Source organism: Ascaphus truei, chromosome 9, assembly GCF_040206685.1.
Source record: "Ascaphus truei isolate aAscTru1 chromosome 9, aAscTru1.hap1, whole genome shotgun sequence".
NCBI lineage: Eukaryota > Metazoa > Chordata > Amphibia > Anura > Ascaphidae > Ascaphus > Ascaphus truei.
This window is the reverse complement of record NC_134491.1, coordinates 69,935,902-69,952,193: the sequence shown is the minus strand read 5'-3', so window position 1 is coordinate 69,952,193 and position 16,292 is coordinate 69,935,902. Positions and strand designations below refer to the sequence as shown.

Below are 16,292 nucleotides of genomic sequence, written 5' to 3'. Positions count from 1 at the left end.
TGTGCTGTATATACTCACCAATGACTTAGATGGTAACTATTCCTGATTGCCACACCTGTGACTGTCCCCCGCTATACTCACATTTTAATTGGTTTTAAGTTAGTTTAGAGCGAGCGCTTTATGTTGTTTGTCTAGCTATATACTAATAAATGATTTGTTATTTTTGCCACTTGGCGTTTTAGTGGCAATTGTCCTCTCACAATGTTGGGAGCAATTGCTTACCTGTACCGAATGGTTGACTGAACCACATTTATATATTTGGTATTTACACCGTGTAATTCACTCCTAGCCTTGTGTGCAGCCAATGAGGATCTTTGAGGAGGATTCTATGCCTCCTTTGTATGTCTTTGTATGTTAACCCTATCCTCCTTGCACCAGCAGGCACAAAATATATATATATATATACCCTAACTGACATATACATTGTATATACATTGTATATCAGGGTGAGCGGTAGATCACAAGTTATGTATACATAAAATGTGAGACAGCCTTAGATTTGAAAGAATTTAGACTGGTGGTGGATGTGAGAGTCTCTGGTAGGTTTTCCAGTTTTGGGGTGCACGGTAAGAGAAGGAGGAACGTCCGGATACTTTGTTGAGCCTTGGGACCATGAACAGTCTTTTGGATTCTGATATCAGGTGATAAGTGCTGCAAGTGGTAGGGGTGAGGAGCTTGTTCAGGTAGCTGGGTAGCTTGCCCATGAAGAATTTAAAGGCAAGACAGGAAAGGTGAACTTTGCGCCTAGACTCTAGTGATGACTAATCTACTGTAGTTCTTTGAGCATATCGCAGTGATGTCTGTTGTAGTTGCATTGGAGAACAAAACGACAAATTGAATTGTAGAGGGTGTCAAGTTTGCTAAGGTGGGTTTGAGGTGCCGAGCCATATACTATGTCTCCATAGTCAATAATTGGCATTAGCATCTGCTGTGCGATACGCTTTCTGACCAGGAGACTTAGGGAGGATTTGTTCCTGTAAAGTACCCCTAGTTTGGCGTAGGTCTTGGTTGTCAGGGTATCAATGTGCATCCCGAATGTTAAGTGGGAGTCAAACCATAAGCCCAGGTATTTAAAACTCATTTTATATATTATATTTTTGTGTATTCAATCATGCTATTTTATGCTATTGTTTTATATGTGGTTTATACATAAAATTGGCTGCTGAGCCTGATCCCAACTAATATAGCGCTTCCCTGGTTGTTTTCTTTATTGTCCTTATTCAGCAAGGTTTGGGTACCTTGCATTGGAAGCTGCTTATGTGTTTGGATCATTTTGGTTCCGTCTGCCATTTTTTGTGCTATAACCACAATTAACCCCTCTCACTCCTAATGGTTCATGTCACATAACCTATTAATGGTATAAAAGTATATGTATTCATAGGATTTAACTACTCACATCATCAAGGTGTATTTTCGTTTCCATTCAATTTATAATTAAAAATTTTTTTTTTTTTTTTTTCCCCTTTTTTCCCCCCCTTTTTTTTTTTTTTTATCACACTTGGATTTATTTAATAATCCATTTTACGGTGAGTGGTTTCAGGAACAGATCACCAGGCGCACTAATTTTTCTTTTGTTTGCTTATTTAAAACTAGTGACAGGTGTTAGGGTGGTGTTAGCGTTGGTTCTAATCAGGAGCTCAGTCACTGGAAGCTTTACAAATTTAGTCTTGGTCCCAAATACCATTGTTACAGTCTTGTCAATGTTTAAAAACAGTTTGTTTTGAGAAATCCAGTTTTCGAGTCTCAAAAAGTCAGACTGAAGTATGTGTTGAAGGTCAGAGAGGCTATGGCTGTGTGCATATAGGATTGTGTCATCTGCATACATGTGTATTGAGGCTTCCTTACAAGCTGTGGGAAGATCATTAATGAACACTGAGAAGAGTAGGGGCCCCAGAACAGAGCCTTGCGGGACACCACAGGTGATATCCAGGGGGTTGGAGTTAGAGCCTGAGATGGACACATATTGGGATCTTCCTGATAGGTAGGACTGAAACCAGTTTAAAGCATGCTTCCCTATTCCAGAGCTCTGGAGTTTGTTAAGCAGGATAGCATGATCAACTGTGTCAAAAGCCTTTCAAAATCTAGGAATACTACACCAGTGAGTTGTCCCCGTTCCATTCCACACTGGATTTCATTGCAAACTTTTAGCAGGGTAACTATGAACTTGATGAAGTCATCATGCCATCACCAATTCCAATGAATATTTATTAGACTATCAAATAATTCTTAAATGTAATATTCTACTGTGACGGGGAGGAAGGGGTTAATACCTGATTTGCTATGCATTACTGTGGTTGCCCTGTCCCAGATGTTTTTGTTCCCCATTTACAAGCCATTCCCTGGCTGCCATGTGAAAAGACAAAATGCATTGCTTGCCATACCCTCTAACCGACACATGATGGCAGTATAGAAACCGGCATATCAATGAGCTGTAGGTATTTTTATGACCGAGCTTCAAAAGGGGTCTCAATGGGCTGTATGTATTTTTATGACGGGCCTCAAAAGGCTTTCACAGATTTAAAGTCCCCCTGTCTAAAAGAGTGTCAGTTATTAAAAGACCCAGAGACCCATAATGTATACAATACTGGCATACTGATGCACAGCAGATGTCAGGCTAGTGACACCTCTGAGTCAGAAATCAGACACACTGGCCCCAAGTTATGGGTGTAGCCCAGGTATGCTAAGTGGCATGGGCTTCAACCTGACCCATGCGCCCTGCCCACCGGACAGTCCTTTTGACCGGTCTTATGAACTGCTATTGGTGGGTTTTTTTGTTCCCACGAGGGGATTGGATCCACATGTTAAAGATAGCTTTGGGCAGTCTATAACTGTGGCTCCCCTGGTATCCCCGGTGTGATTCCTGAATTTTGATCCCTGATGTAAAGATGCAAGACTTTGTTCCAGCACAGCAGCAACCAGACCAGGAGTGAAGGGGTTAACAACAACATAACCACAGGACTTTTAAAACCAAGGCTGCATTTCTTGCACTGGCAAGCAAAGGACAATTTCTTTCGTTCCAAGGACAATTTATTTCGTTCCCTTATCCCAGTGAGTGTTGTTTTAAGTGTATTCTGCAGATGTCATGTGTTTGTCTATTAAGGAAATAAATCACAATTTATTTTGCAACTTGTTCTGTTCAATCAAGTACCCAGAAATATAAATGTGTTGATAAAAGTTGGTGTCATCGTGACATCTACTGTGACCTATAATTACTCAGATTTTCATGAAAATGTTGTGTTTTTTTTCTGGTGTGTGTCAGTGTGTCAGTCACAGGGATGTTGAAGTTTCAGATAGGAGCTCCCTACAGTCAGCTTCTTAATGCTGATACAATGAATACTGTCCCACTCCTCTCCTTACACTGGGAACTGGTGATTAGCACAGTCACTAGGCAGCTCAGGGATTGGGGAGAATTTACAATCCACACCAGCAACATCTCTGTTTAGAGCACTAGGGAGAGAGGGGGAGCGGGTGCTGGTGTGGCCAGCGGTTGGGGTTGCAGGAGAAGCCTTGGGAGCCGCCTGTTGTCCACCAATGATATATTGTACTTTTGTAGCTTTTATGGTAGTGAAGGGGTTAATTGTTAATGAATTGTTAATTGTTTGCTCTGATCCCTAAGGCCAATGCCGAAGGCTACGGCCCCGGACGGCGCTACACGCGCACCTGCCAGGCTGGAGGCGCGTGCAGCTCTGTTCCCCGGTCTGTGCAGAGCTGCAAGGTAGGGAAAAAGGAGACCAAAAGCGCACCAGCACAAACGGAGCAGGAAGGGCCCAAAACAAAAAAATTATAAAAGGGCACTTTAATGTGACAAAAGACCCATCCAACGCGTTTCGAACGTCACAGCATTCTTTTTCAAGGCTAAAACACAATGTGATAACATCCATTATATACCCTCTTACCTGTGGGCCGTTTCACGCCAAAAATCGGAACCTGATGACGTCATGACGCTGCGCGCGTCATCGCGCATGCGCAGAGCGACTCAGTGCCGATCTAAGGGCAAAGGGAAGTACCACAGGCAGTGTGGCCATCTTGGATGAGGGCAGACATAGGAACACAATAACAAAGCTTTACAAAACATTCCAGCCGGACAAAGGTATATTGCTGCTTATTGGGCATGCGCATTACAACGGAATAAAGCTATATAAAACTAAACTAATACTTAATAAGGGATACTAATATATCAAAAAAAGAAGAAAAACAGAAAGAAAGTAGATTAAAAAACTTGTTGTGTTACAACTAAGCTATATGCAAGGAAAGTGAAGATATAAAAACCTTTGGACAAGATTAAAAAAATGTGCAAAGAGAGTAAACTTAAAGACATATTAACACATATATACTGCATAACACAGATTGCGAACCTAAATCATAGGAACCAGGGAAATACAACCATTATCATAAATAAAGTATTATCTACAAAATACATCAAAGAACAAATATAAGCTGAAACTTGTAAGATACATTAGCATAATATTTGCTAATGATCAAAATGCAATATCTAATATATTGACAATTATCTTATTAAACCTAAATTACCAAATAGTGGAACCATTGTATATATTTTACGAGAATGATTTTACAAGAAATGTGTTAGCTGCCAGTCAATATTCAAGCCCACAGGGAAGCGTGTTTGGAGAGTAAAGATCCAATACGCCTCCCTACGGTCCAGAAGGTTGATGTGATCACCTCCTCTAGATTTAGAAATAACTGATTCAATCCCCAGGAAGAAAAAATTGCTAGTTCCTCCCTGACCACATTCAGTGAAATGTTTAGAGACTGGATGATTGGTGTCTTTCAATTTTATGAGCCTTAAGTGCTCTAACATCCTGACCTTTAGGGCTCTAGTCGTCCTCCCCACATACCTCTTGCCACAACCACATGTTATTAGATAAACTACAAATTGACTTTTACAATTTATAAAACTGTTGATCTTAAATTCCTTATTTGATAATCTATTCATACCATGTGGCGGTGGCAAGGCAAACTGTAGAAAACTTTTTGCCGGCTTCATGTGTTTGCATACACTACAAGAGCCACATTTGAAGGAACCCACTGGATTCTGGTCCTATTTTTGTATATCGTAGAGCGAGAACAATTGGATCTCATGTTTCACCAAGTGAACTCAAAACTTCTGGGCCTAAAAAGCCTTTTATCACTAGGGGTTCCTTCAAATATGGCTCTTGTAGTGTATGCAAACACATGAAGCCGGCAAAAAGTTTTCTACAGTTTGCCTTGCCACCGCCACATGGTATGAATAGATTATCAAATAAGGAATTTAAGATCAACAGTTTTATAAATTGTAAAAGTCAATTTGTAGTTTATCTAATAACATGTGGTTGTGGCAAGAGGTATGTGGGGAGGACGACTAGAGCCCTAAAGGTCAGGATGTTAGAGCACTTAAGGCTCATAAAATTGAAAGACACCAATCATCCAGTCTCTAAACATTTCACTGAATGTGGTCAGGGAGGAACTAGCAATTTTTTTCTTCCTGGGGATTGAATCAGTTATTTCTAAATCTAGAGGAGGTGATCACATCAGCCTTCTGGACTGTAGGGAGGCGTATTGGATCTTTACTCTCCAAACACGCTTCCCTATGGGCTTGAATATTGACTGGCAGCTAACACATTTCTTGTAAAATCATTCTCGTAAAATATATACAATGGTTCCACTATTTGGTAATTTAGGTTTAATAAGATAATTGTCAATATATTAGATATTACATTTGGATCATTATAACCCTTGAACTTAAGCTTTATTATGCAAATATTATGCTAATGTATCTTACAAGTTTCAGCTTATATTTGTTCTTTGATGTATTTTGTAGATAATACTTTATATATGATAATGGTTGTATTTCCCTGGTTCCTATGATTTAGGTTCACAATCTGTGTTATGCAGTATATATGTTAATATGTCTTTAAGTTTACTCTCTTTGCACATTTTTTTAATCTTGTCCAAAGGTTTTTATATCTTCACTTTCCTTGCATATAGCTTAGTTGTAACACAACAAGTTTTTTAATCTACTTTCTTTCTGTTTTTCTTCTTTTTTTGATATATTAGTATCCCTTATTAAGTATTAGTTTAGTTTTATAAAGCTTTATTCCGTTGTAATGCGCATGCCCAATAAGCAGCAATATACCTTTGTCCGGCTGGAATGTTTTGTAAAGCTTTGTTATTGTGTTCCTATGTCTGCCCTCATCCAAGATGGCCACACTGCCTGTGGTACTTCCCTTTGCCCTTAGATCGGCACTGAGTCGCTCTGCGCATGCGCGATGACGCGCGCAGCGTCATGACGTCATCAGGTTCTGATTTTTGGCGCGAAACGTCCCACAGGTAAGAGGGTATATAATGGATGTTATCACATTGTTTTCTCCTTGAAAAAGAATGCTGTGACGTTCGAAACGCGTTGGATGGGTCTTTTGTCACATTAAAGTGCCCTTTTATCATTTTTTTGTTTTGGGTCCTTCCTGCTCCGTTTGTGCTGGTGCGCTTTTGGTCTCCTTTTTCCCTGTATTGCATTGAGTAGCTGCACAGCCTGCGTACCTACTGATGGTGAGTGGGCTTGTACCACATACCACCTGTCTTCAGGAGGATAGTACCCATAACATCACACAATAGGTACTATATCAATTGTAAGTACCCTGGTTTAGTGGTTTGGCTTATTATTTTTGATATTATACCTGCATTTGAGCGCTTCAGCTATTTTCCACAGAGCTGCAAGATGAAAGATAAGGGGAGCATGGCCATGGCGTCACCCGGCAGGTTCGCCCTCATTGGCTGAACTGCTGGGGTCCGTGGCGAGCGCTCCATCGCAAGTCCTGAACACAGTTTTTCTGTCTTCAGAAAAATCTGCCTGCGCAGCACGGCGGCCAAGGTAGGTAGCGGGCCCGGCCACATTGAGGGCGGTTCTTGTACCTGCAGCGCACGCCATAGCGCACACTGCAGCAGGCAGTGGGGACCTAGCCTTATGCTCTTTAACCACTGCGCAAATTCATTTACACACTAATACAGACAGACACATTAACACTGATTCACAGACACATTGTTACATAACTGTTACATACGCGCATAACATACATTGTCTCTAACTGTCCATGAAATGTCTGTAAACATAACATTTAACCAGTGTTTATTTAACGCAACCATGTATTATCATCATAACTCTGTGTGCCCAGGACATACTTGGAAACGAGAGGTAACTCTCAACGTATTATTTCCTGATAACACATTTTATAAATGATCATACTGATGTACATACATACACACTGATGCACACACAGTATACACACATTTACACATTGATACAGACATTAACATATTGCTATGCATACAGACACATGGGTGCACACCCAGTACACACAAATGTAATCCCCCCACCCCCCCATTTCAATGGGGTTACCAGGTTGTTGTGAGGGGCTAATAGCAGAATAGCATATTCTGGGCCCCATCCTGTGTTGCAACAGGGGTACTGACTTCACAGGGGAGTATATAGGATAGGAGGAAGGTTCTGGAAGATAGGTTCCTGGAGGACAAGAGGAGAGGAGCCTTGGGGAGTGTAGATAGGAAGGAAGCTCATGAAGTAATAGAAGAGATCAGGCCCCCCTTGTTTATTATGTTAAAGATAGGAACCGTGTCCTTATAGTGAGGATCCCAATTACTGTATATGGCTAACGGAAGCAAGAAGGTATCCGATAGGGAGAAACAGACACTCCACTGTGGTTCGAATGGAGAGGGCCTTCATGTATCAGTGTATTAGCTATACAGGCGGATCCTTCTAAGTAAGCTATTTAATCAGTAGGGAAGTGGCAGTTCCCAATTAGGAATGGAATATAATCGTTACCTGCTCACAAATTGCTAGGATCCCAGTTAGGGTCCACAGTAAACGGGGTACAATGGGTGTAACTCTGAAGAGGGGTGCCTGGTCCAATACACAAAGTGCAACCAGGTAAATACACCTCCCTTTGAGTGTTGAGTGGGCACCTAGGGAAGCAAAGTGTTCGTGAACAACTAGAAGTATATAAAATACCGTTGTGTAGTGTGTGTGATGTGTCCCCGTGCCTGGGGATGTGAATAAACACTGAGTTATACTACAAACGTTCCTGGCACCCATCACCCTTGCTATCTCATGGCCCAGCTGCCTTAATCCAGCACACTACTAGAGGTAAACTATGCTGAGTAGCCAACAACTGTGCACTGATGTAAACTCTCTAAGAGCCGGGCAGGGAGGGTTACACTGATAAACACATTACAAACACATGTACACACTGATACACATACAGTACACACAGTACATATACAAACATTAACACACACTGAGGCACAGACACAATGAAACATATACAACACACACAAAAACACTGATACACAGACTCCCAACATTTCACACAAAAATGGGTACACTTTATATCCACTGCCCACTTTATTTGCTACATCAGTGCAGTATAGTCATACCTCATAAAAGGCATTGTAACTTGTGCTGTTAACGATATGCAAAGATCATATTACAAATAAAATATGTGCATTTATGAGATTTATTTGTAGATACTTACATACAAATAATAGACAAGTTGTTATACTCCTCCTAACCAGTTGATCAGTCTCAGATCAGGCATTGATTTCTCATCTGTTTTCATTAGCTGAAGGTTCCGAGCATTAACCTCTGGCAGTACCTGCCAGACATACACACCGTCTCTCACCCACGCCTCCCTGCCATCTCTTCCCCTGCAAATGGTGTTAACCTTTTCATTTAACACCCATCTACAGCACTTACTCCTTCACCTGCTGTCTCTGTAAGTTTCCCCTCAAACCTCTTAGATTGTAAGCTCTTCGGGGCAGGGATCTCCTTTCCTATTGTCTGATTTTGCTGCGCTTAATGTATTATTATAATTCCCTGTACTGTATTCTTTGTGAAGTGCTGAGTACACTTTTGGCGCTATATAAATAAAGACATACAATACAACGTCTGCTAAATAGGTACAGTTGAAGGGTATCTACACATACAGACATACTGACGAACGGACAGTGCACACATGTTAGCACCATGATACACACAAAGGACTAGATACAGACACTATTATATATACAGATTTATTTGACTTAAAAAAACGTCTGCCTGCTACTCGTGTCCTAAGTGGGACTGAACCTTTCGCAGCCATCGGCGCTGTGCCCACTGCTAGACTGCGCACGGGGTTTGAAATCCCGCCCATTGTAACAACCACGCCCACTGCAGGAGTGGCTTTCTCCCGCCAAAAGCAATGTCCAAATAGCAACATACTGAGGCATTTGGCGGCCATCTGTGATGTGGGCACACTCCCCCACAATGACTATGGGAAACTGTCAAATACATGTAAACGCTGCTAAATCGCAAACATAAAAAAAATCTACAATATTAATACATTTAATTTCCCCAGTATTTACAGATGAGCAATATAGAAAACAGAGTGTGTGCAAATACGTTTTTTTTCATTTATATATTATGTTTCCTTGTTGTACAGAGTGTATATTAAAAAAATGCAAAAAAAGTGTTTCCTCATTATAGAGATAAACTGGCCTGTTTCCAGAACCAAAGATGGCCGCTTACAGTTTGCTATTGATACAGTTGCTATGGGTGTAGTTTGTGTAGAGTGACATCCCCGACGCGTTATCCAATCAGAGAGTGCAACTCTAAATCGAGGCTTGAAACTCAGATCCGGCTTTCGATTAATAGACAGGCGGAAGTAGAGTTGGTGAAGGTAAGCCAGAGAGCAAGCAAACGGGTTACAGACAGTGTGAGACACTGTGGGGTTTGGGTTGGTCTCGGCTTTATGCTCAAAGAAGGAGGCTTGTAATGCTCTAAATTTAACCCCCCATCAGTAATTTCCCATGTATGACACAGCATGTGGCTGCTTCAGCTGTAAACCTGGAGTTATGTATTTATAATAATTTCTAAGAACGTTTTATAGTCATTTAGTACACTAAAACTATATAGCCATTAAAAAATAATATATATATAATATATAGTTGTGTGGGTATATATGCATATATACTATATGTATGTATATGGATACATAGAGAGAGAGCTCCACCAAATGGCCGACACTGGGTAAGGAGCCATTCCAGGAGGCAGTCGTGCATGGTAAAGAAGATAAAGAATAGTCAGAATAATATCGCAAGTGATCAATATTACCGGCACAACACTAAAGTTAATGCAAAAAATAAATGTATTAGAGGCGGTCCTCACTTATCTGACGGAATGCGTTCTGCAAACCAACGTCTGTTAACGGACCATCGGATTGTGGGTCCATGTTAATCAGCAGCAGTGACCGTCGGATGAGTGGGTCTGACGTTGGATAATGCGTCTGGCGGACTGCATTAGGCTGCAGCCAGGGTGGGAGAGCGCTCGCCGGCGCTTGAGCGCCGTGACGTCAGGCCCTGGGTGTTTCATGGCCAGCCAGTTGCGCGCTTGAGGGGGCGTGGCTTTTACATCACGGAGTTGGCGAACCGCTCACGTGACACATCAGCGAGCATCCAAATCAAATTTGGTTGTCTTACAAAGCAGGTAAGCGCCGTGCATGCACAGGCGCTTTTTCACGCTGGCCACACACATTGCATCAATGTGTTTCATCACGGTGAGCCCACTCAGCGGCAAACTGGCCGAGGCCTTATGCTGTCAGTAAGCGGGACGTTGGTAAGCAAGGACTCACTGTACATCCAAAATGTACACAAGCCTAATGTTTTGGTCCCCAGGGGTACCTTCTTCAGGGAGGTGTATGTAACTATAATATTTAGCACATAGTGCAAATGGTGTGCTGTGTCTAGAACTGTACAGAAAATTCTCAGTCCTGACTAATCTATGTGTTATGTCGCAGACAGAGCCATGTGATTTCTGCGTTACTGATCACACAACATTGGGCATGGAATGTTTGTGGGTACATATTGTGAATCTGAATGTTCTGCAAAACCTTTCATCTGTAATACATTAAAATCATACTCTTTCGTTCCCAGTAACTCATCAATTCTTGATAATTATGTAGTCTTTTTTTTAACCTAGAACTCTTGTGTTTACGGAATTCATGGCGCTTAGGAGCGGTTAAAGCAGCAGATCAAGCAATATCCTACGTGTGTGTGGTGTGAATAAAACAGATAATGCGCTCATTAGTGGTATATAGAGGTTACGTGATATTGTGAACAAAGTAATATACAACCTTTATAGGGAGGTTTTATGCTGCAGTTTCTAGGGGATGGCTCAGCTGTCCAACTAATACAGAAAAAAGAGAAAAACAGCGCAAAAAAACCTCATGGTGTAGTATTTAAAGAGTATTTATAAGATAAAAAAGGTGATTATTGCACGTACATCAAGAAAAAGCATATATCAACAGGACATGTTTTGGACATGTTACCACTCTTGAAAACTGCTCCGTGTGGGCTCACTGTCTCTCTGGGTGGTCCTCTTATCCTCAGCCGCCGTCCCAACGAGGGGTGCACACCTCGTTAGGGATTCGCCCCACAGTGTGAGTCTGCTTAAAAGCGTTAGTCTCTGATCTCCAGCGGGTCACTCGGCGGGAAGTTCAAACCTCTGTGAAGGATCTCCCATCAGCTGTGATCGTGGCAAACGCTATGCTCACACAGGCCGTTCCGGGTTGAGTCGCAGTCGTCCTGACGTCATCAGACGGCGCCCTTGTATCACTCCCGCCTGCTCGCGGATGGTGAAAGTGGTGAATGTCCAATAACATGTGAAGGGGATATGCTATAAATTATAATAGCATATCCCCTTCACATGTTATTGGACATTCACCACTTTCACCATCCGCGAGCAGGCGGGAGTGATACAAGGGCGCCGTCTGATGACGTCAGGACGACTGCGACTCAACCCGGAACGGCCTTTGTGAGCATAGCGTTTGCCACGATCACAGCTGATGGGAGATCCCTCACAGAGGTTTGAACATCCCGCCGAGTGACCCGCTGGAGATCAGAGACTAACGCTTTTAAGCAGACTCACACTGTGGGGCGAATCCCTAACGAGGTGTGCACCCCTCGTTGGGACGGCGGCTGAGGATAAGGGGACCACCCAGAGAGACAGTGAGCCCACACGGAGCAGTTTTCAAGAGTGGTAACATGTCCAAAACATGTCCTGTTGATATATGCTTTTTCTTGATGTACGTGCAATAATCACCTTTTTTATCTTATAAATACTCTTTAAATACTACACCATGTGGTTTTTTTGCGCTGTTTTTCTCTTTTTTCTGTGTGTGTGGTGTGGATTTTTTTTAATCGTTTCTGTACTATGAGAAAATACTTTTGAATTAAAAAAAGAAAATGTTTTAAAGACATTTTTTATGTTTCTAATGTAGGAAGCATTTCCAAAGTGACAATCCCTTACCCCTCTGATAGGCTCTGGCTCTTGAGCCCCGCCCTCTCTCTAGCAGAGGACCAATTGTATCTAGTAACTGCCCAGTCAATCATATTCCAGGACTACATTGCCCAGAATGCTGTGCAAGAACTGAATTAAATAACCCGGAGCAAGTGTTCGATTACAGAAGAACGGATCGATCTGCAGCTTAGTTAATCACTTGTCAGTGTGCCGATTGTATTGATGCAAATATTGAATGGGAATTCTAACTGCAGCTTTAAAATCCTGGATAGTTCTAAATATTTGGAACTAGTTGATAATTTTATATTCTGACAAGGAGACCTTTATGTTAATCATTCTTGGTTAAAAAATACAGTAATAGGGCATAGGGCATATTCCATATTCCATTTAGGCAAACGTAGGCCCTTTTGACCATATTTACTAAGCAGTGCTATTTCATGAGACTTCTTCTGGCACACCCTTTATAGCTCATTCAAATGAATGGGTTGTGAAGTGTCTCAACCTACAAGGTGTCTTATTAAGTAACACCACTTTGTAAATATGTCCCGTTCGCTTTAATGATTTGTTAGGTGTATTCCAGGCCATGAGAGAGGCCCATATTAATGAAGAGGAACTATGACATAATTCTTTCAATATCTTGTCTTCAGCCATGACATGCACAATTGACAAGATCCTACAGGATGCGAAGACCCTCTTGGAGAGACTGAAGGATCATGACAATGCTGCAGAATCCCTTATTGACCAGTCCAGCGCTCTCCACAAGCAAGTGGAAGCTATGAAAGAGGTTGGAACAGCCTTGCCAGACAAGGTAGGGACATCAGGACATAATACACCTTCCAAGATCAACAATGTCCTAATGATTTAGGCATGTCCCGCTGTGATACTAACAGACCAGAGAATTGGAATATAGGACTCGATCATTATCACGCATTTGACCTAGTGTTCATTGGCATGTGATGGTGAGGTCTTGTAGAAGCTGTATTTCTCTCAGATAGTATTACAGGCAGTCCTCGTTTTACAACGCTTCGCTTTACAACGAATGGCTTATCCAACGCTATGCAATGCATACCTATATTCATTTTTACAACGCCAAAACGGCTTATCCAACGTTCTTACGACGCTTTGCAACGTTCTGTATGTGTGTATATATACACACATACACATAAACAACGTTGCAAAGCGTCGTAAGAGCATATATATAATATTATATTATATAATATATTATTTATTATGTTATATTATATATATAATACAGTATATACACTATATAATGTATGTGTGTGCTGCATATCTTATTGCCTGCGTAAAATATTTGGTGTATTTTAGTGTTAAAAATGCCTTCAGGAACGGAACCTTTCATTTAAACAGTGTTCCTATGGGAAAACGTGTTTCGCTTTACAACGTTTCGCTATCCAACGCCATTTTGAGTAACGCATTGTGTCGGATAACCGAGGACTGCCTGTATAGCTCTATTTTACAGGTTCTGCTATATGTAGTCTGTAGAAAGAATTATAGTGCAGGTGTGCTAAAGAGGTTAAAAACTGTGTATAAAAATACATATAATAATAAAAAAAGATATATATATATATATATATATATATATATATATATATATATATATATACCATAATACTGAGTTAAGTTATGGTGAGTAAAAAAAGTGACAAAAACCCTCCACAGGAAAGCAAATATGCAAATACAACTGTATGCTCATCTGCATGTCTTAGGCAGGTCTGGCACATGTAGGCATATATTAAAACCCCCACTGGCGTTAAAAGGATTAACAAAAAGTCAATTAATGGCAAAGTAGAAATGTCATAAATAGAAAGTGAAAAATTATTCCATATTTGTCCTGGTCCGTCCTCCACTGCTCCACAAAAGGACTCTACACTTGGACGAGTGAACTAGAGAGAGGCGCAGGTTAGGAGGATCGGATTGTGAGAGTGCAGGACTTAACCGGTGGATGGAGGAGACGGCGCAGGTGACGGCTATGAGCGGTGTCCCAAGCAAAACCCAGACTCTAATGCCCAATACTTCAGCAGTGTCCGGTTATGAGGAGTCCTTCACTTTTCTGTTAAGCCATCAGATCTCGGAAACTTTGCATATGTCCATGTTGTGTGCAATCTCCATGCACAGATCAAATACTATATTCTTCTCATATGCATTTCTCTCTCCAGTTTTATTCCTATGTAGTCTGTGCATGAGCTTTCTGAAGCACACATGCCTTTCACGTCTGAACTGCCATCATCATCTATTTAAATGAAGAAACCGTGTATACGCATGTGTGGGTCTATAATATTACGTTTTTGGCTAAACCTCCTATGGTATATTAGTTATACTGTATTTCCTCGATTGTAAGACACACAATTGATAACGATTTTCGGGGGAAAGTAAGACTGCATTAAACGTACAGAATTATTTTAATTTTTTTTACTTCCAATGCTGCATCATAGTGAAGTCTTTTTATTGACATTTTAAGTGACAATTTGGGATACCTATTATGCAGACGTACAGGCAATGACAACTTAAATGAAGGCACCTTCAGCCTGTCATAGGGCAACAGCAACCTCCTGCCCAGCACTATGGGCGGTGTGCTAGGGTCGGCAGCATGGCGTCCTAGGAACGTCATTTCGCAACTAGGAGATCACATGATCCTCAGTTAACTCGCATTAGAGGCCATATTGGTACAGGAACCATATAGATTTTTCAATGACATCGATTGTACGATGCATCCCGATTTCAGAAATGGTAAAATGCGAAAAAAAGTGCGTCTTAGAATCGAGGAAATACGGTAATATATTCGCTATCTTCATGGATGTTGTTTTATATAATCTAATTAAATTGATACAATCCTTTTATTACTCTAAATGTACCTCAGCTTCAGAACATTTAAGGATCAGCATATGTTGCTGTCTGCTTTTTTTTTTTTTTTTAAAGTACCAAGAAGACCTGGCGGAATTAAAGGACTCGTCTAAATACAAACCTCACGTGCTGTTGTGTCAAGAGAACACACAGATAAGAGACTTGCAGCAGGAGAACAAAGGTAATATGCAGCAGGAATATGATAGCCCCTTTTTATGACACATTGGGGTCTGATAATGAAGGATCATAGAACACTGTTTTTTCTCATTAGAGGGGCAGTCCTGTCAAGGGTGAAAGTAAACAAAGGACAGTGACATGTTTAATAGGTTAAATGTAGCTGATTGATATCTTCTTTAAAGTAGCTGCTCATTTTGACATATGTACTTTTTAACTTTTTTGAAACAAGGGCCCTAATTCAGCCCCAATTTCTCGTTATGCACCATCCCGACTCTCGCGTTCTTCTCAAGGATGTCTTCTTTCTACCCCCTTTTTATCTAAAGCCCTCTCCCGCCTTAAACCTTTTTCACTGACTGCCCCACACCTCTGGAATACCCTTCCCCTCAGTACCCGACTAGCACCCTCTCTATCCACCTTTAAGACCCACCTTAAGACACACTTGCTTAAAGAAGCATATGAATAGCACTGTGGATAATACTATACACATGATACATAAAGCTTGGCCCCCTGCAGACGCACTTACCAGAACTCCCTCCTACTGTCTCTGTACGTTCTCCCTACCTACCAATTAGACTGTAAGCTCCTCGGGGCAGGGACTCCTCTTCCTTAATGTTACTTTTATGTCTGAAGCACTTAACATGATCTGTTATTTATATTATCTGTTATTTATTTGATTACCACGTGTATTACTGCTGTGAAGCGCTATGTACATTAATGGCGCTATATAAATAAAGACATACTGTACAATACAATACTATGCTAAAGAGGGTTGCTAACTAGGAACAAATATAAATGACAAATGGATACAACAGGTTCTCAATATGATGCACTCAAAGGCCAACCTCTATTAGTAAAATATAACCTCTAATGTATATGTAACACCTTTATCCCCCGCCAACAGAAGAGGGAC

At 41.1% G+C, this 16,292-nt stretch overlaps 1 protein-coding gene across 7 annotated transcripts in view; it reads left to right on the top strand.

Moving 5' to 3' along the window:
* The window catches only part of SIKE1 (suppressor of IKBKE 1), a 40,855-nt gene that overhangs the window by 3,366 nt on the left and 21,197 nt on the right, over positions 1 to 16,292 (top strand). For 3 of the 7 annotated variants that reach the window (XM_075615356.1, XM_075615355.1, XM_075615361.1), the window contains exons 2-3: positions 12,991 to 13,151; positions 15,281 to 15,386. In XM_075615356.1, coding sequence (XP_075471471.1) covers positions 12,993 to 13,151; positions 15,281 to 15,386 — 265 coding nt within the window. In that variant the 5' untranslated portion in view covers positions 12,991 to 12,992. The other 4 variants (XM_075615357.1, XM_075615358.1, XM_075615360.1 and 1 more) reach the window with 4 other exon arrangements.